Raw genomic sequence first — 26,020 nt, forward strand, 5'->3', positions numbered from 1 at the left:
TTCTAGAATGTTCAAGCTGAAAATAACTCCAGGACCATCGAGTCCAGCAACTGCTTTATTGGAATCCATCTGATTTCACTAGCTAAATACAATTCACAGCTCGAAAGCATCTAGCCCACACCCCATTTGTATTTGTAAATACAAATAAGGAAACCAGGACTCCAAAAGGCCGAGTTGTCCTCGCTGCGTGAGAACCTCTGAGCCAAGGGTGCAGAGAAGGGCGGGGCTCGCAGGAGGCAGTGGGAAGCCGGAGGCACGGTACCCGGAATGCGGGTTGTGGGTCTGGGAGCCTGGGCTCAGGGCCAGCTCCACCCGTTCTAACTTCACACCCTCAGTGTGTTGCCGAGCCCCGCCATCACTTTGTCGTGGAAGGTGGGGGTGGGTTTGAGGTCAGGCTTGAACGAGATGATTTCTGGAAGGCTCTCAGCATTGGGCTGGGCACACAGCAAGCCTGCAGGAAACGGTAGCCACCGCTGCGGTCACGTGCTGAGTGGGCTGCTTCCACGGGCGCCCCTGCCTGGTCACCCATTCATGCTCTTTTTCAGAGTCCTTAAACATGAGGATTCTTATCAGGGTCAGAGGGATTGGCACGTGACTCTGCCCAAGGCAGAGGATAGAGAAGTGTTACCCGGGTATGGACTGGCCTGTAGCAGTGGAGGCCAGTGAGGATGGCCGGTGGGAATGGAGGGGAGGCTTGTGGAGGCAGGCATTCGATGGGAACTCTGCCCTGCGTCCTCAGTTTCTGGGGCAAGGGGGTCAGAAAAAGACCGGCACGCTGGAATAGCCTGCTTGCAGATTCCCTTGTCCCCGCCCTGTCTTCTAAGCCCCCTGCACACTGCAGCCCAAATAATCCTCTTAAACACCACTTCGGTAGTGATGTATCCCCTCTCAGCTACCTTCACACAACTGCCCACAGGATCAAGGGCAAACTCCCCTGCTGGCGTGCGTGCTCGTGTGGGGGGGGGGGGTGGGGGTGTGCACAGGGGCGTGGGGATGGTAAGAACATAGCGCTTTTTTCCTTTCTGACGTTCTGCTGATAAAGCACTCCTATTATTTTACTTGAGCTACGTAAGATTTATATGCACTTCTTACACTGCGTATAAGGAAGACCTATGATTCACAGGTTGTAGGTATAATTTACAATAAGCATATCTATGATTACCTCCTATAAGTAATATTGATAAAATCACACGCGGCCCACGCGGTGTGGTCTTGCTGAGCCTTACAGCCGGCCTGGTTTCAGCGTCATATTCTGGCCCCACCTCCGCTAGCCAATTCTGTGGCTCACAGGGGGGCTCAGCACCTCACAAAGCCTGAGGCAGGCCTGTTGGATGGTGGCCCCCCACCGCGGACTCCTTCCCATGGGCCAGCTCCCCCGCATTTGTCTGCATACATTCTGCTCATTTCCATCCTCCTGCTTCCGCCCCCTGCTCACTTCAAACACCTTCTCCTTCCCTCTCTTCAAATCCTACCCACCCTCGAAGCCCCAACATCATAAAAATGGCAGGTGCTTTTTGTTAAGTACTCACTGGGTTCCAGGTCCTGCCGAATCAGGTGAGTGCTCGTATGATTCTCTTTTTACTGACAACAACGCTTAGGGACCAAGCGGCTGGCCCCAGGTTGCACGGGGCCCCTCCAGGCACACAACCATCCTACTGGGTGCACGCAGCCCACGCTGCCCGCCTTTCTCTCAGTCTTGCGTGGCTGTGCTGCACTTTTGAATATTTCATTCCTGTGAAATTGTTTCTGTCTCTTCATGTTTTTGCCTCTCCCACTAGAATTCAACCTCTAGCTGGAAGACCTGGAAGATTGCTGTGAGAAGTTTTGTGGACAAGCAAAAGAGAATTAGGTGTAGACAGAAGGTGTTTACAGACCTCACTCTAAGGAGGGCACGCTCTTGAGTTTGTCCTTGGCCCTGTCCCCAGGAGCACGTGGGTGAGTCACCACAGCGACCGTGACTTCCCTTCGGTCATGGCATTCCCTTGTCGAGGTGCCAAGCGCCTGGGTCTCCTGCTCCTCAGAGAAGAACATGGCCATGACCACAGTTGTCCTTCAGAGCAGCCCTAGGATGTGGAACACGACGGTCCCCTCTACACTTTCTCTGAGCAAATCTAGACCAAAGGCCTCATTCAAGGTCCAGCCCAGACAGTCCTGGCGTTTGGTCTGTCCCTGCGCATGTCCCCCAAAGGGAAGTACTTCTAACTCCCTCAAAAGGGCTTCCATGCCTCTGCTCTCACTTCATGCCAATGACGCCCCATCAGGCAGCCATTATGTCCCATTCGAGGCCAAGGAAAGAGAAACTCAGAAACTCCATGTCTTGTCCAGAATTTCCCAAGGAAATCATAACTGAGCCAGGCCCCGAATCCAGCCTTTGCCTTGAACCTCACTGCCCTCTGCCCAGCCCTGCCTCTCCTCTCGTTAACTTTCTGGCCCAAGCTGCAGCACAGGGAGGTGGCCAGTCCTCACTTGCTCCCTGAGCATGAAGGGGAAAGCGAAACCCTAACCCCTTTAAGGTTTTATCCGAAAGCCCCGCTAATCCATCAGCGGGCAGTTAGATAACAGCTTAAGTCTCCCCCCTGCAAAGGATTACCTCCGCAGCTGATCTGGCGCCACGCAGCACCGGAGGCGTGGGACGGCGGCGGGCTCAGGCCAGAGCACCTTCTCCGGGACGGTGCCTGCATTTCCAGAGACTGCTGTCCACCCTCAGACGGTGGGGAGCCCAGAGCTGTCCTTCCATTAAGCGGCTCCTCAGCCAAGGTCATTTAAGTGGTATCTTGATCCTGAAAAGCTCCTCATTCATTCAGTAAATATTTATCAAGCGCCTACTACATGCCAAGCATTGTGCTAGACGGTATAAACGCCTGTGGGTGAGCTAGATAAATCCCTTCATTTCTATTATAATTATAGCAGGGCGTCATCAGGGTGAAAAAAAAATCAGACACAGCAGAAAGCTCCTCTTGGCGCCAATATGGTCTTGGCCCCTGATCAATGCACCTGACATCAGGAATTAGAGAAACGTCCGCTGAGGGCAGAGGTTCTCCAAACCCCAGCCCTTGGATTACAGGGATTATCACTCTAAAGTCGAGGTATGGGGGGGGAAGTGCCTGGTGTCCTTCAAGCAAAGGGAAGCATTTAGAAGTCTCCAGACTTCTGTTGGTCTGCGATCAGTACTAGAGCAGTTTATAAAGGGAGGGAGCATGTCTGCTGAAGCAGACCTCTCCTACATGGTCTGTATTTCTAGGTCTCTTTCTACCTGACTCAGCTGTGGCTTTTTCTCCCAAGGACAGTTTGCAAATACGTCAGGAGAAATGTGGTGTTCCCTGTTGAGCCGATCAGCAGAAGGGGCTGACCCCCTCCCCCCACCCTGGCCCTGCTCCCTGAACACCAGTGAATAACATCTGACCACTACAGCTAGACCTGTTCTCATATTTCCCCTGGATGTTTGCTGGGGACACACTCCTCCCTTAAAGTGCCATCAGTCTGGGGTCCTGCTCCGGCCACACAGCTGAGGCTGTGGATAATTAAAGAAGCAATAAAGGAATAGGTGCTTTTTTTTTTTTTTTCCCCAGCTTCCCAGAACTAGTAGAATCATGAAATTCAGGTCAGGAATTGAAGTAGAAATAGCATTTTTGAAATAAGGACTTTCTAAATAGCTGGACTATGTGCTGCTGTAACCATAGTCATTGAGAAAAGAAAATCACTATCTGCAGGGGTGGCTGGGAAATGCCACTTGGTCAGCAGTAAGAGGCTAGGACAGGTGACCCCCATTGGCTTCTTTCTGAAGGCATTCTGAAACCAGCACGGACCAAGAGCTGGCCTTCCAGCTCTGCCCTAGCCAGGTTGATGACCTTGGATTCATCAGCTGACCTTTCCGGGCCCCAGCCTCTGACTTGCCATCACTTTGTAGACTGGACAATTGGTATTTGCTGACCCGGTACCCATTCCGTCTGTTGTGGTAATGATTTCTCAATTTTTCCTGGGGAACTACTCCTCCACCATGCTTAACCACAGGGTTCAGGTGGAGCTGATTCTAACCCTGGTTCCAGAGAACATAGAATCCAGGAGCAGCCAATCACAGCACTGTATAGCCCTTTCATCATACTAATTGGTTTAGAGATGGTCATGTGACCTGAGGAGTGCCAATCAGAGCTCAGCCGAGACCTGGGCAAAGGGAAGAAAGGAACTCTTCGTTTGCTCATGTTGCTCCCTGGAGTAGGAGGTAAGTTTGGAGCTGAGCTGGTGAGTGTATCCTCCCTGATGTGGGCTTCTCAGAGAATGGAGTTAATAGAGGAAAGCAGAACCAAAAGTCGACATCATTGTTTGAGCCTCCCAGGTCCTGCTGTGTCCAAGGCTATCATTGACTTCCCGGTTACGTGAGATAGTAATTCCCCCTTTTGTATCAGCCAGTTTGTGTTGTCACTGTTACGGAAGGAGCCCTTGACTGTCCCCTGGTCCCCTTTATCCTGGCTAAGTTCTACTTACTCTGAAAATATCAGTTTAAATGTTGCGTGGTCCTGCCCGAGTTCTCCTAGCTCCTTTCTTTCCACAATTTAATATAGACACGTATCATTCTAACATGCTCTGTTATTTGCTTATAAGGACACACTGTTTACTGCTTGCACTCCACCTCTCTTCCCGCCAAAATGTGAACTCCATGGTTTTTGTTAGTTCTGAGCCCTAGTGTGACCAAGTACCTAGAAAAGTGCCAGCAGGTGACAGGTGCTCAATAAATACTTGTTTGAATGCTAACATTTAGCAGGGGAAGGCATTAGGGGACTTGCACGAGGGCCAGCTTGGGGTGAAGTCTGGTTTTAAACTCTCCATGCCGCCCCCAACTGGTGGTAATGGTTTGGGCTAAAATACTACAGTGAACAGCAGCTCCCGTTGTAAAGTGCCCACTAGGTGCCAGGCGCTGGGATAAGTGCTGGGCACACACAGAAGACAGACACACGCAGTTTCTTCTCTCAAGAGGGGCCTGCTCAAGAGAAAGGGTTTGGCCACACACAATCACGTACCATTGGGGCTAGTGTGATGTTTGCAATACAGAGCTAGGGCTTTTAGTCCAGCGAGGGCCACAGGGGGCAGAGAATCCTCCCTGGAAGAGGTGCTGTCCGAGCTGTCTGCTTCCTGAGTTGGAAGGAGGACATGGCGGGGTCGGCCATGGGTTGAGCAGGGAGAGGAGATGGGGAGAAATGATGGACACTGAGACGACACTGAAGGCTGGGGCAGGACAATATGCTCTGATTCCCTCCTTCCCTTGTCTGGGCTGTCCTCCATTAGTCTCTTATCTAGCTTCTCCTTCCAGACCACGTTCTCCCTCACGAGACCAAGTAGTTGGGGGTCTTTTACCCTTGTGTTACAAGGCATAAAAGACTCAACCTCCTTTGGCCACCTGCTCCCACATCGTCATCATTCAGCGTCACCATCTGGAAATACCCATAGGCTGTTGTCTAAACCAGTCTTTGTTTCTATGAAAAGCCAGCCCTGGTGCTCCATGCCACCACCACTGGATGCCTGGAAAGGAGGCCTCCTCCCCTCCAAATTGCTCCTGACTGAGTGCTCCCAGGACCACCCATCACTCCTTCTCTTCTGGGACATCCCTGGGTAACTCTTCCAGGAGAGAGAGGATAGCTCAGGGCTGGGTGTAAGCCAAAGGGCTCCCCTTTCTCGGCCTGAGACCCCATCTGTGACAGCCTACATGCCACGTTTCCATACTCAGATGCAAATTTACCAGCTTGTATGTATTCTGCTCTTACTGGTGGAAAAGTCTTTCAACAGTCCTAGGGACACACTGTTTTCTTTACAGCCAAAAAAAGCAGAGACAAAGATTCATTTCCTCTGACTAAATAACCCATAAGTTTCTCCAGAAGCGGAAATTGATTGAGTTAAAATGGAGTTTCTACCGGCACAGCTTCCAAAGATATCTTTTAGCCTCAGGCAAAGTCCTGACAGTATGATATTAGTCAAAGCTCTGTCTTCAGTGCCAGCCCACCCACCTCACGCTGGCCTGAGGGGTAGATGGAGGACAGGAGTGTCACAGAACACCCACTGCTGATTTCCACTGCAGGGGGTCCCCATTGCTCAAACCTGGCCTCAGGGCCCAGGACCCCAACACCGAACCTGGATGAGCTTCAAGTCTGAGGGTCCGTGTTTGATTTTATCAAAGCTCTTAAGGCCACCTTAACAGTGTTAAGAGCATTTGCTTTGGCCAGGGGCAAGCCAGATTCAAGTCCTGGGGCATCTTGTTATCAACCTCATGACCATAGGCAAGTTACTTAGCTCCCCTAAGCCTGTAAAAATGGGAATAATAATAGTACTTAGCTCAGGATTGATTAAATGAGATGATGCGGTCTGATCACTGTGGATGGAGTGGGTGCAAAGTGAAGACTCAGTAAATTCCAAGTCTGATGATTGCTTTGGTCCCTCAAGCCTCACCATCAACTTCCCTTTCATCGGAAAAGCCTTTTGCTAGAAAAACACTGTGTTTATTTAAGAAACTGCACAAAGTGTCATAAATGATCGTGAAGAATCTGAGGGGAGGAAGGCAGCAGTGATGGGCTCTCTGAGGGGTTCCTGCCGTGGGAAAGGAGTCCTGGGGCAGTCACGACACTTAACTCCGGAAGTTTAACTGCCTGCAGCTCTCAGCAGCCTGGCCGTGCGCTGTGGGCAGATGTGGAAATGGTAAGGGACGGAGGAACTCACTGGGACTAGAGAAGCCCCCAAAGAGAGGTGGGAGGAACTGCCACAAGTCAGCCTCTGTCCTCTGAGTTTCACCTTTCCGTCCATCCACCCAACCATCCGTCATCCCTCTACCCACCCATCCACTATCCATCCACCCACCCATCCTTCCACCCACCCATCAAACCATGCCTCCACCCACCCACCCACCCATCCATTATTCATCCACCCACCCATCCATCCATCTGTCCCCCCAGCTCCTGACTACATGCCTAGTGCTAAGGAGACAACAGTGAACGAGACAGACCATGATTCCTGTCCAGGAGCTCATGTTCTGCTAGCCTATTTGAGTTGGGGTGGGTTTATTTTTACTTTTAAAAATTGTGTTCTTCCTCTTACAGTATTGGTGGGAATGCAAACTGGTGTAGCCACTCTGGAAAACAGTATGGAGGTTCCTCAAAAAGTTAAAAATAGAACTACCTTATGACCCAGCAATTGCACTAATAGGTATTTATCCAAAGGATACAAACATAGTGATCTGAAGGGGCACCTGCACCCCAACGTTTACAGCAGCGCTATCGACAAAGAGCCCAGATGTCCATTGACAGATGAATGGATAAAGATGTGGTATATATTAGATATAGATATATATACACATACGTACAGTGCAATATTACTCAGGCTTCGAAAAGAATGAAATCTTGCCATTGGCAACGACATGGATGGAACTAGAGGGTATTATGTTAAGTGAAATAAGTCAGTCAGAAAAAGACAAATACCACATGATTTCACTCATGTGGAATTTAAGAAACAAAACAGATGAACATAGGGGAAGTGAAGGGAAAATAAAACAAGACAAAACCAGGGAGGGAGATAAATCATAAGAGACTCTTAACTCTAGGGAACAAACTGAGGGTTGCTGAAGGGGAGGTGAGTGGGGGGATGGGGTAACTGGGTGATGGGCATGAAGGAGGGCACATGATGTAATGAGCACTGGGTGTTATAAGCAACTGATGAATCACTGAACTCTATCCCTGAAACTAATAATGCGCTATTAAACTAATTAAATTGATTTTAAATAAAATATTTAAAAACAAAAAACCAAACAATTAAAAAAAAAGTGTGTTCTTCACAACCACCTAAAGCAGATGGGGAACAAACACTTTTCTTGGTTCCTCTCAGTGTGCCCAAAGTAGTGTGGGAGTTCCTCACTCCTAAAAAAATACATAAAAATAAAATAAAAGGAAGAACTTTACTAAACAGTAAGGAAAATAGAAGAAAGAAACAACAAGGAGCATGAACTCAGTCCCGTCTTAGAAGGCTTCTTCTTTTCCTACAGCCAATGAGCGTCCGGTTTCCTGGTGTGCATGCTGAGAAAGCTGCCTCAGTGCTTTGGGACCTCCCAGCCCCCAGGCCCCTGGCTCCTGCCCGCCCTGGGAGGGCCCAGAGACAGGAGGCTGGCTCTCCTCAGATTAACAATATAGCCCTGACCATTCACAAGCTTGCCACCTGGAGGCGTATTTTCCCTCTAGGGTCTGCACTACAGGGTGTAGCAGGTCAGTTCTTCCCTTGTCTCTTTACAGCCTCTTCTTCTTGGTCCACAGGTCTTAGAACTGGTCCACTTCTTCCGGTGATCGTCTCCTGCCACAGACATTTAAACACAAAAAAAACACAGACTTTTAAAGGGCCTTTTCTCTCCTTCCTTACGGTTTCTACACGTCCACTTGTTGAAGGGGGTCAGGTATTCTCCAAGCTTTCAGTGGTAAATGTTGGTTTACTCTCTTTCTCCTGTTATGGAAAGATTTTGCCTCTGAGAATGTAACATTGCCTGGAACTAAGAGCAAGGAGAAGGAGGGGGAGGGAGGAGGAGAAAGGGGAAGGAGGGAGAGGGGAGGAGGAGGAGAAGGAGAGGGGAAGGAGATAGAGGGAAGGAGGAGGAGAAGGAGAGAGGAAGGAGGAGGAGGGGGTTGGGAAAGAAGGAAGAGAAAAAGAAGGAGCAGGAGCAATAGGAGAAGGAAGAAGAGAAGGAAATTAGAGGAGGAGGAGGAAAAGAGCTTTGCATGTATTTAAAAAAATCTTTTTGTTTGGAAACAATTCTGGAAGCAGGCAATTGTAACGCATGATGTGGCGAGCCCCCATACCCTTTGCCCAGTTCCGGCAGTGGTAACATTTTATGTAACTACAGCATAAATCTCAGCTGGGAAATGGGCAGTGATTCCATCTGCAAACTTCAGGTTTACCTGCTCACAGTGCTGTGTGTGTGTGTTTCGTTCCCCGCAGCTGCTTCACAGGTGTAAATTCATGTGGCCACCATCACTGGCAAGCTCTGGTACAGGCTCATCACCGGACTCCTATGTGCTGCCGGGCACAGCCATAACCAACCCCCCTCCACCCCCGACAACAGCTAATTCATTCTTGAGTCTATAAACTTACCCTGCTAAGAAGGTAAGTGGACTCGTACAATATGTAACCTTTGGCGATTCGCTTTGTTCGCTCCATAGAATTTCTGGGAGCCTCCTCCAAGTTGTCATGTGCACTGATAATTGCGTGTGTTGGTTGCTGAGTAGTGGTCCATGGTTTTTACCGTTCGCCTTACACATAAAAGTCAGTTATTTTACAAACAACAAAAAATGGGTTTATTTGAGAATAGCAGAGAATTACAACTCAAGACATGCAAACTATGGCCAAAGTACAGGCAAGTCCAACAAAGGGAGAAACATTATTTTATGGAGAGGAAGGAAGAAGTTGGGAGGGGTTGTTTTTAATGAAAATCCACTGGGGAAAAGCAAGACAGGGTGATGACAGTCTCCCATCGGCTGAGTAGCGGGGATGTTGATTTCTTTTAGGAGATGCAGTGTCCATCTTTTTCCTGGAGGGGCCTGTAATGGTTGATTCTTTCCTGTTGATGCTCTTTCTGTTGGGGTCTGTAGTTGCTGATTCTTCCTATAATTGACATTGAGTGGTCTGGCTCCCCTTCTAGCCTCCCCCCCTCCACCTGAGCAATCCATATACCGCAGCTTACCATTCACCTGCGGAAGGACATCCCGGCTGTTTTCAGGTTCTAGCTGTGACCAATGAAGCTGCTGTGAACACCACTTTAAGGTTTTTGTATGAACACATTTTCATTTCTCTAGGGTTGATGCCCAAGGGTGCAGTTGCTAGGTTGTAGGCTAATTGTACGTTTAGTCTTATTAGACTAAATTAGACTTATTAGGAAATGCCAAACTGTTTTCTAGAGTGGTTATACCATTTTACAGTCCCACCTCCAGAGTATGAATGACCCAGTCTCTGATCTGGTGTCCTCACCAGCATTTGGTGGCATCATTTCTCTCTCTCTCTCTCTTTCTCTTTTTGTTTTTTAGCCAAAAAATTTGTTTTTTTAGCCAATCTCGTAGGTGTGCAGTGATAGCTCACTGTGGTTTCAATTGGCATTCCCTTTATGCTAACATATTTTCATGTACTTATTTGCCACCTGTGTGTCCTCTTCAGTGAAATATCTGTTCATGTTTTCCCTCCATTTTTAATTCTTATCTTGTTACTTTATTACTGTTCAGTTTGGAGGTTCTTTATGTATTCTAGAAAACTATTTTGTCAAATGTCTGGTTTGTAAATATTCTCTCATTCATACCCTGACTTTTCATCCTCTTTCTGGCATCTTTCATACAGTGAAAGTTTTTAATTTTGAAAAAACTCCAATTTATCCACATTTCCTTCATGGATTACGCTTTTGGTGTTCAGCCTAAGAACTTTCTGCCTAGCCCTAGGTCCAGTAGATTTTCATCTATTTTTTTTTTCTGAAGGTGTTATGTGTTACATTTTATATGTAAATAAGTCCATGATTCATTTTGTGGTAATTTTTGGATAATGTGTGAGATTTGGGTTGGTTCTTTAAGTTTTTTTTGTTTGTTTGTTTGCTTTTGCCTACAAGTATTCATTTAGGTGTATTTTTAAATGTTAATCCTTACAGCAACCTTTTGAAGTGGGTATTATATTATCATCCCATTTTTACAGATGGAGAAACACGCAGAGATTTGGTAATGTTGACTGAGGCCCCCTGGCTGGTAAGTGGGGGGAAGAGCCAGGGTTCAAAGGCAGGTCACACTGTCTCATAGGCTCTTGCATTTAAGCCCTGCTTCCCCTGCTGCATTCCACCCCTTCCTCTCTGGGACAGCCTTGCCTCCCGGGCAGATGTTCCAGTGCCCTGCACGCAGTCCTTCATCTTGATCGACCTGGCCCTCACCTTGGGACACAGGGTAGTTCGTAGAGTGTGGAGCCTGCCGGAGCTTGGCTAGGTGTCCTGTGATGTGTTTGCAGGGTGGAGAATGGGGACAGACTGGGGAACTTCCCTGTATGCAGACAGCTTGCCATTCCAGTTTGGGGACAGGCTCGTGCTGGATTTCAGCATTGTCCGGAGCGTTGCAGAACTGCTCTATCTGCTCCCTGGTCTGGGGGTGGCAGGCTGAAAATTTTAGTCTCCCCAAACACACACACACATGCTTCATAAAATAATTCCAAGGCCAAAATATAAAATCAAGGTGCAGAAATCCAAGTCCAGAAAATTTCCATCCCCCATCTGCCAAAATAAAATACAGTGGTAGAAGTCAGCAGGAAGGGCTCAGCATCTGGAGACAAAATTGCCGTGTCTAGAACATACTTCTTGCCCCTTCTGGTAGGTTTGTGTCGTCGTCAGACTGTACCACCTCATTCGTTCCCCTTCTCGGGCAGGAGCAGGCAGCTGAAGGTGGAGCTTTCCTCTCCAGCTCTCTCATCTGTACCCCCTGGCTGCAGACTCCCCAGCCAGGCCGGCCCCAGGAACTTCTGCACTTGGACTCCCAGAAAGAAATCAGCAGCTCGCAGGTCTGCTTTGCTCCTTCCCAAATCCCTAAGCATCAACCCACCTGATAAGGGACCTAGGAGTTCTTTGCTTCTCTGACCTTACTCGCAGAGCTTACCCAATGACGGCGAGGCTTTCGTCCCAGCCCCCAGGAGTGAGACCAAGGGAGCAGCCCAAGCCAGTCTAATGACTCCAGTTGCCGTGAGTATGTGCATATATTTTGCCAGATTCTTCGGAAGTCTCAGGAGTGCTCGGACCCACTGCTTGGATGTTTCCACAGCTGGTCAGCAGAAACACACCTGCCCCTGCATGTTCCTCAGCTTCCACCCTGGAAAGAAGTTCACAGAGGAGTTCGATTTGGGATCCTGGCAGCCTGCTTTGAGCCCTGCGTGTCTCCTCCTATAGGGGACAATGTTTCAGCATTCCTGTGATGGTCTCTGCAGATGGCCACTGGTGGCTTCTGGTTTCTTGCTCTCACCGGGCCAAGGGGAATTTCCTCAACGGATTCAGGCCATTTGACGCTGGTACTTCCTCCACTGGCCTCAGCAGATGGTGCTGAAGGACAGAAATCTGGGCCTGAGGCAAACTTTCTCAAGGCCAGGGGGCTGTTCACCTTCCCAATCTCCATTCTCACCCACCCAGAGAAGCTCCCGACCTCCCTGGCAATGATGTCCTCCATCATCCTCCAAGCTTCCCTGTGGGACAGCCTGAGACTTGTCTGGGACAAGCAGAGCTGCCCAAGAGACCATCAGTTCTGTTGTGCCCCACTCTGCTCCAGCCAAAGCAAGCCATGGGCCTCCCTGTGACAACGTCTTTGGGGTCCGCGTCCTACTCAGGATGCAGCTTCCATCCCATCTACACTCTTCCAGGAAGTGCGATTCTATTCCCCTATTTCCCCCTACAGTCTTAAAGGGCCACCCCCTACTCCTGTGCCCAACACTTTTCCGTAGGAACCTAACACACTTGGCTCTGCATCTCTGCCACTTACTAGCTATGTGGCTGTTGACTACTTACTGGCCTCAAGTGTAGTCCCCTCATCTGTAAGCAGGAAGATGTCCCTCTCACAACGTTATCGTGGGTTTAAGCAAGATCGTATCTATTACGTACAGACAGCAGGCAGAGTCGATAGTGACGCTGGAACAAAGTCAGTGCTCAGTACTGGCTGTCATGGGTCCCTTTGGCAGCCGTCCCTGGGCCCACCTTCAGTCCCTACCCGGCTTGCCAGAACACCTCCTGGGGTGCACGGAAACGGTTATGGAAAGAATGAGTTCTCCAGCTTCTACCTGGGGTCTCTATTCCCCCATCACACCCCCACGATTCCCTAGGAGCCTCAGAGAGCTCATGGTGAGAGGCTCTGCAGGTTTGGGCCAGAGGTAAGGCATTTCCTCCTGTGCTAGGTGGGCTCCTTGAACTTGAGGCTGGTCACTCTGAGGGCTCCCTGTGGACTGCAGCCCACCTGCCCAGCTGCAGGTAAGAAGTGACCTTCCCGGCCCGGCCCGTGACAGTTCCTCCCGCAGCACCTGCCCTGGAACGCCTCCGGGGAGACCTGTTCAAGCACTTGTCATTTTCCCTGCTCTGTGGGTCTCTCCAGTGAGAGGGCAACTCCACGGACAGAGGACCCAGCGGAAGCACCAGGGGCAAAAGCTTTGGAAAGCTTTCCTCCTCTTCACTGTATCCCTAGACACGGACCGAGGCGATTTTGCCTACAGGGAAGGCTTCCCATCTGTTCCTGCCTCTGCAGGTGTATCTTCTCCCCTCCTGCCCCAAGTCTCTGCACTGAGCCCTTGGGCCAGAGTCCTCCATGGCCCGGACACTGCTCTGCACTGATCCCATCTCAGGGATGGGGCCATGGTCACACTCTGCATTCCCTGAGCCTCATCCCTGGTCCCTGGCAACAAGCCACCCCCAGTAACTGGGCCAAGGAGTCCACCTCCCCCATGACCAACCCCAAATCAGGTGCCAGTCCCTCTGAGGGTGGGACAGAGAGCAATGCCAGGAAGGGGAGCTCCCCACAGACAGGCACTCAACCTCTCACCCACTGTTCCTGCTGACCCCTTCTTGGTGACCTTCAGCACACCAAGACTGGTTGACAAAGAGACAAAACAAAAACCCCAACAATAAAGGCAACATTAAGCCAGTCAGGCCAAAAGATTCAGACCAGAAAATCCCCGCTGCAACTTTTTGACTCCATTCTTGCTGTGGAGGTGGAGGGGAGGGTGCCAGGTCCCCACACCCATTGGCAGAGACGCCTAGCACAGTTCTCAGCCCTTCAGAAACCCTTGGTACATGTGAGCAAGAATAAATAAATCAACTTCCACTTAAGCTGGGTGGAAATCAAGGGGGGGGGGCCTTCTCCAGCTCCCCGTTCAGGACACCTTCGTCTCCAGGCACCTCCCGTAGCCCTAGGGGGACAGCTGGGGTACAAACGGAAGACTGGGACTGAGGAAGGGTGCTGGGGCGGGTAGAGGCTCTGGGGGGCCTGCTTCGAGGGGGAAACAGAACCCTCTTCCCAGGCCCGGGCCCCATTGCCGCCTGGGGCCCTGGGGCTCAGGCTTGGGTGTCCCCGCCCCCGCAGGGCAGTCTCGGCCCCTCCTTGCGTGGAAGGTGGGAGGGCAGGCGCCTCCCCATCCCCACCTCCGGGCAGGAGCGGCAGGAAGGCAGGAAGCCGCCCCGCCAGCCTTGAGCCCCAGCTTCAGCCCGCTGCCCGCTGCCCGGTTCCCCGTGCGGACGGAGTGCGCGAGGCCAGAGGGGCCGGGCGGCCGCCCACCCCATGGCCGTGGGCCTGGTGCAGCTTCTGGGCGGCCTGGCCGTCTTCACCCGCGAGGACTTCGAGGGCGACTGGCGCCGGGTGGCCAGCGGCGGCTTCGGCCAGGTGTTCCAGGTGCGGCATAGGCGCTGGAGGACCAAGTACGCCGTCAAGTGTGCCCGCTGCCTCCAGCCGGAGGCCGCCAGGTACCTGCTCGCGCTGCCCCGCTCCGTTCAGAGGGGAGGCCTGAGGCCCGGGGAGCGCCCCAGGGAGGGGTGGGGGCTTGACCCAGGCACAGCCAGGTCAGTTTGTCGCCCTACCTGAAACGCGGTTGTCTGGCCATACCCGTGTGTGGAACCCACGGAGGGCAAAGGGGAGCGAGAACTACCCTCCAAAGACACCTTTGTCCCATCTGACCTCCCAAACTGGTCGGCCTCCTTCTCCTGGGTGTCAGGGTGGTGACGACTGCTCTTGATGGCCCTCTGCCACGCCCGATTCGCCCCAAGTTCTCAGGGCAGGCAGGACTGGGCTTGCTGAGAGTCCGTGGCACTTGGCCCAGCGATGCTCGGTGACCTGTGGAGAAGTGCACACTGGCTCTCCCTCCCGTGGCCGTCAGCGTGACCCCTGCCGAGCCAGTGCAGGCGGGGGGAGGCGTGGGGGCTGCAGACGGCCCAGACTGCTGGCCTGAGAGCCTGTCCAGGCCACTTGCCGGCTCTTGTGTAGGCCCTGCTGGCAGGTCAAGCTGGGGGTGCAAGGCCGTGTCCTTGCTTTTTTTCCTGCCTCCTCCCGCACCCATCGGGGCAGTGCGGCCACTCCTGGGCACGCCTCCTCTGTCTCACCGCGTGCACCCATCTCTGCTTTCCCACTGAGGTGGGCTCCAGTCTCCTTCCCGTCGGATTTGTTTGGAGTGGCTGTGTGCTTACCCCCTGTGCAGCTGTGAAGGAGACACTTAGGATGTGAAGTCTGAGTGTGGGAATTGTGTCGTCTTCTCAAGGCTCCCGGCGAGGGCATCTCCTGTTGGTATCTTGTGTGGATGTCGTGTTCTCTTTGGTCACCATGCAAGCCCCCAAGACACAGCCTCAGGTCCCACACACTTGAGACAGCCCCTTCTCTAATTCCTGGGCCCTCCTCCTGCTTCATGAATGCGGCAAAGCAAGATAGCACATGACTTGACCCTCGTCCTCCTTCGACACGCTCATGCTTGCTTTGAAGTATATTCAGGTTTTTCTAGGGTTTGTCCACATCATTTAGACTTCGAAGTGAAGGACAAAAGGAAACAGATGGCATTGACAAGACTGCGTTGTTAAGCATTGACAATGACTTTCCCTTCCCAAGTTCTGGGAACTCTCTGGGGGAAAAGGGCCAAGGGATTTAATGATGATTAATGCCTGCTGAGCATGGAGTAACGACACTGGGAGCTTTATGTGTATTCACTGGATACTCTTTTTTTTTTTTTTTAAGATTTTATTTATTTATTTGACAGAGAGAGACAGCCAGCGAGAGAGGGAACACAAGCAGGGGGAGTGGGAGAGGAAGAAGCAGGCTCTTAGTGGAGGAGCCTGATGTGGGGCTTGATCCCAGAACGCTGGGATCACACTCTGAGCTGAAGGCAGATGCTTAACCACTGTGCTACCCAGGCGCCCCTGTTCACTGGATACTCTTTACACCTCTTCATTCATTCCTTCGCTTGACGAATGCCATGTGTCGAACACTGTGCTGGACCATGAGATATAATGATGAATGCAACAGATATAGCCCTGTTCTCCTGGAACTTACAGGCTGGGGGGCAGAGACACTCGACAGATGACTTCATATGTAGATGCAAACGCGATGCTGTGAGAAGAGCAACAAAGGAGATTTATGGTTCTGCGAGAGCGTATTAGTAGAGTTCGACTGGGATCAAAAAAGGCTTCCTCAGGGAGATTACAGTTGAGCGGGAGAGTGAAGGAGGAGTGTGAGTTAAGTCTTTGAAGGGGAGAAAGCTTTCCAGCAGAAAGTGCAAAGGGCCTGTGGCAGGAGGGGCATAGTAAGTGAAGGGGTGGGGAAAGGCTGTTGGAGCTGGAGTTGAGAGAGAGGGAGCAGTGGAAAGCCACTGAAGAGTTTGCTACCAGGTTGGGGGTGTGTGTGACAAAAAGGCGTTGATCGGATTTGCAGGATGGAAGATGGATTGGAAGGGTAGAGTGGCTGCTGGTCCAGTTAGGGGGTGTCGTTATTCAGGCAAGAGATGATTGCAGTCCAGCCTGGCGTGTAGTGACAGAGGGAAAGGAACGGATTATGCAGTAGTTAGGAGGTCAGCATCCTCTTGACTTGGTGCTGGGGTGTCTGTGGAGGGTACAATGAGGAAGAGGAGTGTCAAGGTTAACTTGATGTCTGCCTTGCCCAGAGGAACAAAGGCTCCACTAGAATGTCTACTCCATGGGAGCTGAGTCTGTGTCCTTTCACTGCTCTGTCCTCAGAGCCCAGCACGTCGTTGATGTTTGTTGAATGTTGTTGTTGACAATAAAGGGAACGTGAAAGGAGGCACAGGTTTGGGGAAGAAATCCATGAGCTCAGTTTTGTACAGGTTGAGCTTAAGGCTTTTAGACAGCCAAAAAGAATTGCCACATGGATTTCAGGTGAAGGTCTGAGCTGATGATATGAAATGTGTGAGTCATGTATTATAGGTCGTAACTGCAGCTCGGGCACGGATGACATTCGCTCACCGTAAGCACTAAGTAAGCAAAACAAAGTCCAGACCTCACAGACTTTATAGTCTGAGGAAGGAAGGAATCTAGAGAAAGAGAATAAGTGAGTAAATGATACATAAGTAAATCATTTTTATCTATAGCACTCATAACCACCTGACATTGATTAAGACATCTAAAGAGAGTTGAATAATCTGATCTTCCAAGAAAACAGTTGATCTAGAAATATTAACTTGTCGGCTGTCTGTGTATGGGGGTAGAGAGACAAGGATTGCCAGAGTTGGGGTAGGGTGGCTGTTTAATAAAGACTTGAAATCATTACTCATTAGGTACCATTTGAGTAGAGATTTGAAGCAAACGGTAGCAAGCCCTGTGGCTTTCTTAGAGCAGAGAGAACAGCAAGTGCAAAGGTCCTGAGGTGGGAATGTGCTTGACACGGTGGAGGACCAGCAAGAGGCCCTTATGACAGGAACAGAGTTGGGGAGGTCACAAGCTATGCCCAGGGACAGATGACAGAGAGCTTTGTAGACCGCTGTGAGAACTTTGGCTTTTACTGTGAATGAGAAGAAAGCCAGTGGAGGGTCCTGAGCAGAGTGGTGACATACTCTGACTGACATTTTACAAGGATCACTCTGGCTGCTGGGTTGAGAATGGATGGCAGAGGGGAAGAGCAGCAGGGAGTCCAGTTAGGAGGCTTGGGTCAAGATGGCACTGGGTTGAGGTGGTGAGAAGTGGTCAGATTGTTGCTCCATTTTGAGGGTAGAGCTCACAGGATGTGCTGAGGGACCGGTCGTGGGAAGGCGAGGAAGAGGAGCAAAGGAGGACATTGATCTTTGAGCACTGGGAGGATAGAGACCCCATTCACTGAGAGGAAGGCAGAGGGAGGAGCGGATGGTAGGGAGAACCCAGAGTTCTACTTCAGACACGCCGTGTCCAGGATCACGACAGATACCGACGTTGGAAGAGACAGTGCCACGCGAGAAGGCAAGGGACGCCCGGGCCTGGCTGGTAAACTGAGACCTGAAAACTTTGCATAGCCTGTAGCACGTGGGGGTCTTTGCACACCTTAGCCACAGCTGCTCAGAGAAGCATCGAGACCAGACGCCCGATGACGGGGCTGGAGGGGATGAGCGGCAGGCACAGCACATGCGGACAAGAGTTCTGGGTGTCTGGGGCAACCGGTGCGAGCGACTGTCGTTCCCATTTTACAGCGAAGAAACTGAGGCCCAGAGAGTTTACCTGCCCAGGGTCATGCAGAGCATATGTGGAGAAACCCGTTTGAAGTCAGGGCAGATCCATGGCTCTTTCCCTCCAGGACAGGTATCTCAGTTCCTGGGAACTCAAAAGGGCAAGACCGATGGGAAGCACCGCAGAGGCGGAGGGGAGGTCTCTGGAGCAGAGCAGAGGTAGAGGCGAGAGCAGGGGGCACCTGTGAGCCACCCTGTCCAGATGCGAGGGAGAGCAGGTGGTTTTTTCTGGAGGTCAGCAGTGTCTGGCTGGCTTCCCGGGGCCAGCTTCCCAGGGCCGCCCTGCACGCATGCATTCCCGGCAGCCTCCGACTGCGGTGCCCACGGTGCCCACGCAGCTTTGCAAATGCTGTGCTTTTAAAAATGTCATTTCTCCTTAATCCTCATCCCCGCAATCCCCAAACAATCTCAACAATTTGCATATCTACTGTTCTGTGGGCACAAATAGTGAAACGAGCGAGAGAGTCGACAAATGCTTATTTTGTAAGACCTTCCCTTAAGCCTTGACTTCTGTTCTGTTCAACAAAGACGTATTGTGCTGTGTGGCAATGCACTGGGGAGGGGGAGGGGGGCAAGAGGAATAATTGCAGCTCATCCGTAAAGCGGAGGAGCGTGCAGCCATTGCAGGCCTCGCGTCAGGAGAATAGCCATGTGAGGAAGCCCGTGCCCCGCTAACTGGAAAACAGATCGCAAAGCAGGCCACGCCATGTGATGGAAAGGCTGGTGGGGAGGGGGGAGAAAGGAGTGAAACGGACAGAGCAAAGGAGAGAGATCCCTTGCACATGTATACATAAAAGAATGAACAGAGGCCAACTCTGGAAGGTTGGATTGTTGTTGATTTAATTTTCTTCTTTATCACTCCCCGTATTCCCTTGATTTTCTACAAGGATATATATTACTTTCATAATCCAAATGGCAATAGATGAGACTTTAAAACAGAGCACAAGGCGTGATGTTGGTCGTCCAGGGGTTAGTGATCTACTGGGGGAGACAAACATACGGACACGTGGCAGAATACACCCTAGGCTCTTCGTGACCACCTCTGTAGAATGGACTTGCTCCTGAGCTTGCAAACTCCTTCCCTTCCTGTCCCGTCACTGCCGGCCATCCGGACCGCACCCTGTGCATCCTGCCGGGCCTCCTTCTAGAACTCTCTCTCCTGCACTATCTTGCAAGCCCCCGGGGCTTCTCTGGGTCTCCGGAGCCTGGCACTAAGCCTGGGTTGTCACTCTGCTGGTTGCTCTTGGAATTAACGGGTCATCTCCTTCCGCCCCTCCGTGCCCCACATCTCCGCAGCTACGATGTGGATTGCCTCATTGAAGAAGCAGCCAAAATGGAGAAGATCAAATTTCAGCACATCGTGTCCATCTAAGGGCTGTGGAGGCAGCCCCTGGGCATTGTGATGGAGTTCATGGCCAGCGGCTCCCTGGAGAAGACGCTGCCCACACACAGCCTCTCCTAGCAGCTCAAGTTCCGCATCATCCATGAGACCAGCCTGGCCATGAACTTTCTCCACAGCATTAAGCCACCCCTGCTCCACCTGGACCTCAAGCCAGGCAACATCCTCCTCGATAGCAACATGCATGTCAAGGTAAAAGCCGTGGTTGACCTCTCTGCCCCCTTTCCACTGCAGACTCTCCTGAGGGTGAGCCTGCCTGCCTGGCCTGCCCAGAGTTTTAAGTAGCTCCCTTCATGGACAAACACTGAAGGCAGGGATCCCACCTAACACAAAGAAGGATGAGCAGTGCAGTTCGCTGCATGAATCTGGCTATCAGGATGCCTGCCATAACGCTCTTTGGGTCTCAGTCTTCTGTTTCTACTGTGGGTAGAATATTCCCTATCCCTCCCCTTGTTTGCTTTGGGTGGGGATGTGTGTAAATGAGATGATTTCTAAGAAAGGTTATGATGGCCTTCAGTTCCTAGAATGTGCCACCCTCTTTTGCCCCAGGACCTTTGCACATTCTGGCCCTGATGCCAGGAACAGTGTTCCCCTACTTGCTTCTTTATCTAGCAAGTCATGCTCGTGTTTCAGCTCTGTGCTTAAACATTACCTTCTCAGGAGGGTTTCCCCTGGTCTCCCCCAACGGGCCCCTGTTGTACACCCTCATGGTACCCCTGTCTCTTCATATTGCTAAGCCCAATCGTAAGTCGACATTAACTTGTGAAACTATTTCCTTAGTGACTATACGCCCATTTGAGTAAGCGTTTGGGAGGGTAATGGGTGGGGGGGGTCTCATCTTTCTTGTCTGCTGCCTGATCCTCAGCACCCAGCCTAGTTGGCGTAAGAAGGAATCCGTGGATAGAAGCACAGTGGGGGATAAATACACGTGGTGTATATGCTTCAGGGCCCTTGGAAGTGGACGACCAGAAGCTCGTCAAAGACGGCAACTTTACCCACGGGCCCTCTGGACAGTGGCAACACCTCCGAAGCACTCACTATGTGCCAGACACTGTTCTAGGCGCTTTTGCATGTTGGCCCATTTAATGCTCATAATAGCACTAGGAGTTAAGTGTTCGTGTTATTTCCCGTTTATAGATGAGGAAGTTGAGGGTCTGAGGAGATCAGTAACGTGTCTAGATCGTGCAGGTCGCATGTGGCAGAGGTGGGAGAGGCCCGGGCTCTTAACCATTACAATGTCCTGGAAAGGGTAGGCTGCAGGACACTGAGGGATCAAGACAGTTTTCTGGAGGCAAGACTGTTCCTCCCTTATCCCGGCCTGGGGCTTCCTCCCAGATTTCGGACTTCGGCCTGTCCACGTGGATGGAACAGTCGACCCGGATGCAGTACATGGAGAGGTCAGCTCTGCGGGGCACCCTCGGCTACATCCCCCCTGAGATGTTCTTGGAAAGTAACAAGCCCCCAGGGCCCAAGTACGATATGTACAGGTGAGAGGCGGCTGGGCTCCATGCCACATTCCCAGGGGCAGGGAGCCGGTTACCGCCACCTTGCCTGACCCCCCCACACCCAAGGGCATGACGGGACAGGGAGGAGGAAGGATGGAGGGGCACTCTGGCTGGAGAGGCTTTGCCCAGGGGGTGTGGTCCACGGGGCTTCCCGGGTGGGGTGACCATGGGTATCTGAGAAAGCGACTCAGGAGCCTTCTGTCTTGTCTGCAGCTCCGGGATTGTCGTCTGGGAGCTCCTCACTCAGAAGAAACCGTATGCAGGTAACAGATGGTGTGGCAGCCTGGGGGGGGGGGGAGGGGGGTCCTGGAAAGCACTGAGAGGCCGAGGGCTTGCAGGGGCAGGATAGATGACAGCTTTGGGTTGGGGAGTGGCATATGCTGAAAGGATTCCTGTCCCCACCCTCCTTCCTCCCTCCCCTGCTGGAATCTCAGCCTGTACCCTAGCTGTTTTTTCACCATGCATTTATGTTGCCGCTGCTGTGTGCGCCCCTGTGGGGCTTCTCAGAGCCCCCCACCACCCTGCCCAGCCCGCTCTGGCCCTGCCTCCCTGCCTGCACACAGCCTGGACCTCCCCTCACAGGCTTCAACATGGTGACTGTTGTGGTCCGAGTGGTGGCAGGCATGCGGCCCTCCCTGCAGCCTGTGTCGGACGAGTGGCCAGGCGAGGCCCAGCAGATGGTGAACCTGATGAGACGCTGTTGGGATCAGGACCCTAAGAAGAGGCCCTGCTTTTCAGGTTCTTGTCTGGCCCGACCTGCCCAAGGGACTGGGGAGCTGGGCGGGGCTGGAGCTCATGGGGGGCAGGGCTGGAGTGCATGGGGGGCAGGGCAGAGGTTCGAGAGCGCAGGAGAGGAGGTGGCTGCAGCCCAGGCCACTCCTGAGGGCTCTGCGAGGCGCTGGGGCACGGTTTGCATCATAGTGCTGGAGGAGGGCAGTGGGGGAGCGGGCAGCAGAGGGCAGCTGAGGGCTGCGGCTGCTCTCTGCTCCCCTGTGGGAGGTCAGGTAGAAAACCCACACCAGAAGGGTCTGGGCCTCGCTCTCCTGCTTCTGAGTTCTCTGCTTAGGCTGGTCCATCCAGGGCCACAGCATCCTCATTTGTAAAATGTTCCCAGACGGTGAGATCACGGGCATGGATGGACCTTGAGGGCACCCACCCCTTTAGCGACTGTGGAAGCGCACATCTGTAACTGTGAGCACTCAGAGATCACCCACCTAGTCCTGCCCCTTCATTTATGGAAAAGGACTGACCCTCAGAGGGCTAGGGACCTGCTACATGTGGGCCCATGAGCCGGGCCGGAGCATATGTATGGCTGTATGTGAGTCCAGGAATGGATTTGGGGTGGGGGGCATGGGGAATGTTAGGGTATCTAAAATGGAGAAGGGACTGGTGGCCAGCCTGTTGCTTCTTTTTCTGTCTCTCTCCTTCGTGGAGCAGACATCACAGTCGAGACAGACATGCTGCTGTCCCTGCTGCAAAGTCCTGTGGCAGACCCAGAGAGTGAGGCTCTGGCCAGGAAGGTGTCCTGCAAGTTGTCTCTGCACCGGCCTGGGGAGGTGAGTTGGGGCAGGGCGAGGCGGCGGGTGGGGGGGGGGTGGTGCTGGGCGTGTCTCCAGAACCCCCCGGGGGAATGCATGCATGGGCATGTCCTTCACAAGGCCTCCCTGGCTGAGGGAGCAGATGGGGACTGAGACCCAGCCCAGCCCATACTGCTGGCCACACCAGGCAGCCCACTTGGGGACAGCCGTTCCTAATTTGCACAGTGGCAGCTGTGGCTCGGAGCCCCTGAGAAGGACACGCCGTCTCTCGCATTTGTGGGATTAATCCGAGTCCTGCCTGTGGGCTTTCACACGCCAGGCATCAGTGTCCTCACTCCCTAACACGGGGACCAGCCATGGGCTGGCATGGGGCTCTTGCCCGAACCACGGGGCCAACCACCCTGCACTCCACGTGGTCCAAGTGGCAGTCAAGGCCCTAGACCACCTCTTTCTGGCAGGGTCTCCCCTGCTCAGGACTTTCCTGCAGACACGACTGTTGGTTGGAATGGCACAGGAGGGGCTTCCTAGGACAGGTGCTGGAGAGAGGGGAGAGTGGAGGACGGTACCAACCAGAACTGCCCCACTGGTCTAATCTGCCCCCTTCTCTTCTGATCCCTCTGCCTAGGTCAGTGACGAGGTCAGCCAAGAGCTAACTGACAATGGTGAGTCCACAGTGCTGTAGCTGGAACCAGAGAATTCACAGGGAGAAGAAAGTGGAATCAAACCACACCCTTTCCCCCTTTCCCCTGCCTCCCCACCCCCACCCCGACCCTCTGCCCAGCTTGTCCCAAATCAGGAGTCGGTGTGCCCATTTCCAGGTTTCAGAAATGCACATGCCCTCAGGACGCAGGCTCTGCTTCCCCTCCAGGCTTGTGTTCCTGGGAGGCCAGACTCCTCCTTTCCTGGCTTGGGCGTGGAGGTGGGTGAGGGTGACGGTGGGGGGATGTGTGGAGCCTGGCTGCATCTTAGAATGACCTGGGGGGTGAAGGCTGCCCTGATGCCTGGGGCCCCTAGACTGGTGAAATCCGAATGAGGCAGGGGTGACCCAGGCAGGGATTTTCGTCGTTGTTCTTTGTTTTGGAAACTGTTGCTATTAACCCGGATACACTCTGGGTAGAGCAGGAGGAAGGCTTAGTGCTGAAGTTCAGATCATAGAGCCTATTTTCAGCTGGCATTGACTTACTTTGTGCCAAGCACTCCTCTGAAAGCTCTTGCCTACCTAAGTTGTCCTCAACGGCAGCAGGTCGTGGGCGCGGTTTGTGGCCCGTTTATGGAGCAGGATGTGGAGGCTCGAGGAGGCAGGGAATTGGCGAAAGTCCGATGGTGCGGAGGTCAGGGTTTGCTCCCAGGCCTCTTTCTGCCCCATCCTCATGGGAAGGGCTGCCAGAGTCCTTCCTCCAGAACAAGGGACGCTGTGCAGAGATCTGTGAGAGCAGGAAAGACTGTCCTCCCTCCCAGAGTCTCTGTTCCCGGACGGCACTTCCAGGAGGCAGGGGACTGGACGAGAGGACCTGTGGACAGGTCAGTGGTCCTTTTTTCAACCCCATCTTCCTCCCAGCAGACTTGGAAGACTACTCGAAGCGGGTCCTGCAGCTCTTGGACCGTGAGAACCCAGTCCCGAGCGACGAGGAGCTGCGCGTCTATGAGAACAAAGTCACCCGCCCCACTTCCAGGTGGTGCAGGGCGGCGTGGAGCGGGTGAGGCTGCTGCTGGCCCACGAGGCCGGCCTGGACTGCCAGACAGCCTGCGGCTCCACGCCCCTCCTCCTCGCCACCCAGGACCAGCAGCCCGACCTCCACGCCCTGCTCCTGGAGCACGGGGCGGACGCCAACCTGGCAGATGAGGACGGCTGGGCCCCGCTGCACTTCGCAGCCCAGAACGGAGATGACCGCACCGCGCGCCTGCTCCTGGACCACGGGGCCCACGTGGACGCCCGGGAGCACGAGGGGTGGACCCTGCTCCACCTGGCCGCACAGAACAACTTTGAGAACGTGGCCCGGCTTCTGGTCTCCCGTCAAGCTGACCCCAACCTGCATGAGGCCGAGGGCAAGACCCCTCTGCACGTGGCCGCCTACCTTGGCCACGTCAGCCTGGTCAAGCTGCTGACGGGCCAGGGGGCTGAGCTGGATGCTCAGCAGAGAAACCTGAGGACACCTCTGCACCTGGCGGTGGAGTGAGGCAAAGTGAGGGCCATCCAACACCTGCCGAAGAGTGGGGCGGCTCCCGATGCGCTTGACCGGCGCAGCTCCAGCCCGCTGCACCTGGCGGCCGCCGGGGAAAGTACCTGATCTACAAGTTGCTGCTGAGGTACGGGCCGGCTCCAGCTGCCGACCCAGCAGGGCTGGACGCCCCTGCGCCTCGCAGCCTACGAGGGCCGCTTGGAGGTCATGCACCTGCTGGCTGAGACCACGCAGACCTGGGGGCTCCCGGAGGCATGCAGTGGACGCCCCTGCACCTAGCCGCCCGCCGCGGGGAGGAGGAGGTGGTGGTGGCGCTGCTGCGGTGTGGCGCGGACCCCAACGCCGCCGAGCAGTCCGGCTGGACACCCCTCCGCCTGGCCGTCCAGAGGGGCACCTTGCTGAGCGTCAGCAAGCTCCTGGAGCACCACGCAGACGTCTGTGCCCGCAACAAGGTGGGCTGGACGCCCGCCCACCTGGCCACCGTCAAGGGCCACATGGCCATCCTCGGAGTGCTGGTCCGAGCTGGTGCCCAGCTGGACATCCAGGCTGGGGTGGGCTGCACGCCCCTGCAGCTGGCCCTCCAGAGCCAAAAGCAGAACATGATCACCTTCCTGGAGGGCAAGGAGCCCTCCTTGCTGGCTCTTCTGGGTGATGCCGAGCCTGGAGCCCAGACAGACGTGTAAACAACCCGGGGCCTCCTTACCTGGGAGGAAGAGGGGCTGGGGGAAGGGACACTGGGCTTCTGGCAGGACCCCTTCCCTGTCCTTGCCGCCTGTCCCTTGGATCCTGTGAGGAAACCAAAATGCGGTCTCCCCCTGGAGGGATGGTGGAAGGGGCACTGATGTCGTAGGTGGGGGGGGGGGGGGGGCTGCCCCTTCCTTCTTCTGCACTGGGACTCAAATCCCCAAAGTGAATTCTTCCTTCCCAAGACTCCTGCCACCTTCTGCCACTTGCCCCTGAGCTCACAGGGACCCTTGCATCTCTCTCTGAAGGCTGTGGGAGCCACAGAGAAGAGGGAGATGCTCCCTCCCAGCTGGTCCCTGTGTGACTTGGCTCCCGTCTCAAGCAAGGCTGGAACAGCCAGGCACATGCTTTTCAAAAGGGATGGGAGCTAAAAATTGGGAGGGAATTTCTGCCTACTGTTGAAAGCCCCAGCCAGCCCCCTGTTGCCACACAGAACACCTTCCTGGTGGCCCCAGTTCCCATGCC

At 53.4% G+C, this 26,020-nt stretch overlaps 1 protein-coding gene across 1 annotated transcript; it reads left to right on the forward strand.

The window, feature by feature from the left end:
• The first annotated feature begins 14,282 nt into the window (after nt 1–14,282).
• Nucleotides 14,283–25,494, forward strand: ANKK1 (ankyrin repeat and kinase domain containing 1). The gene is given in 12 exon segments (XM_026505952.2): nt 14,283–14,464; nt 19,486–19,780; nt 20,924–21,075; nt 21,307–21,356; nt 21,676–21,831; nt 22,531–22,649; nt 23,257–23,293; nt 24,193–24,285; nt 24,288–24,899; nt 24,902–24,944; nt 24,946–25,034; nt 25,037–25,494. Coding segments are annotated over 12 exon segments (2,286 nt in total).
• Nucleotides 25,495–26,020: the final 526 nt, after the last annotated feature.

The sequence above is a fragment of the Ursus arctos genome, unplaced genomic scaffold (genome assembly GCF_023065955.2).
Source record: "Ursus arctos isolate Adak ecotype North America unplaced genomic scaffold, UrsArc2.0 scaffold_22, whole genome shotgun sequence".
Classification (NCBI taxonomy): domain Eukaryota; kingdom Metazoa; phylum Chordata; class Mammalia; order Carnivora; family Ursidae; genus Ursus; species Ursus arctos.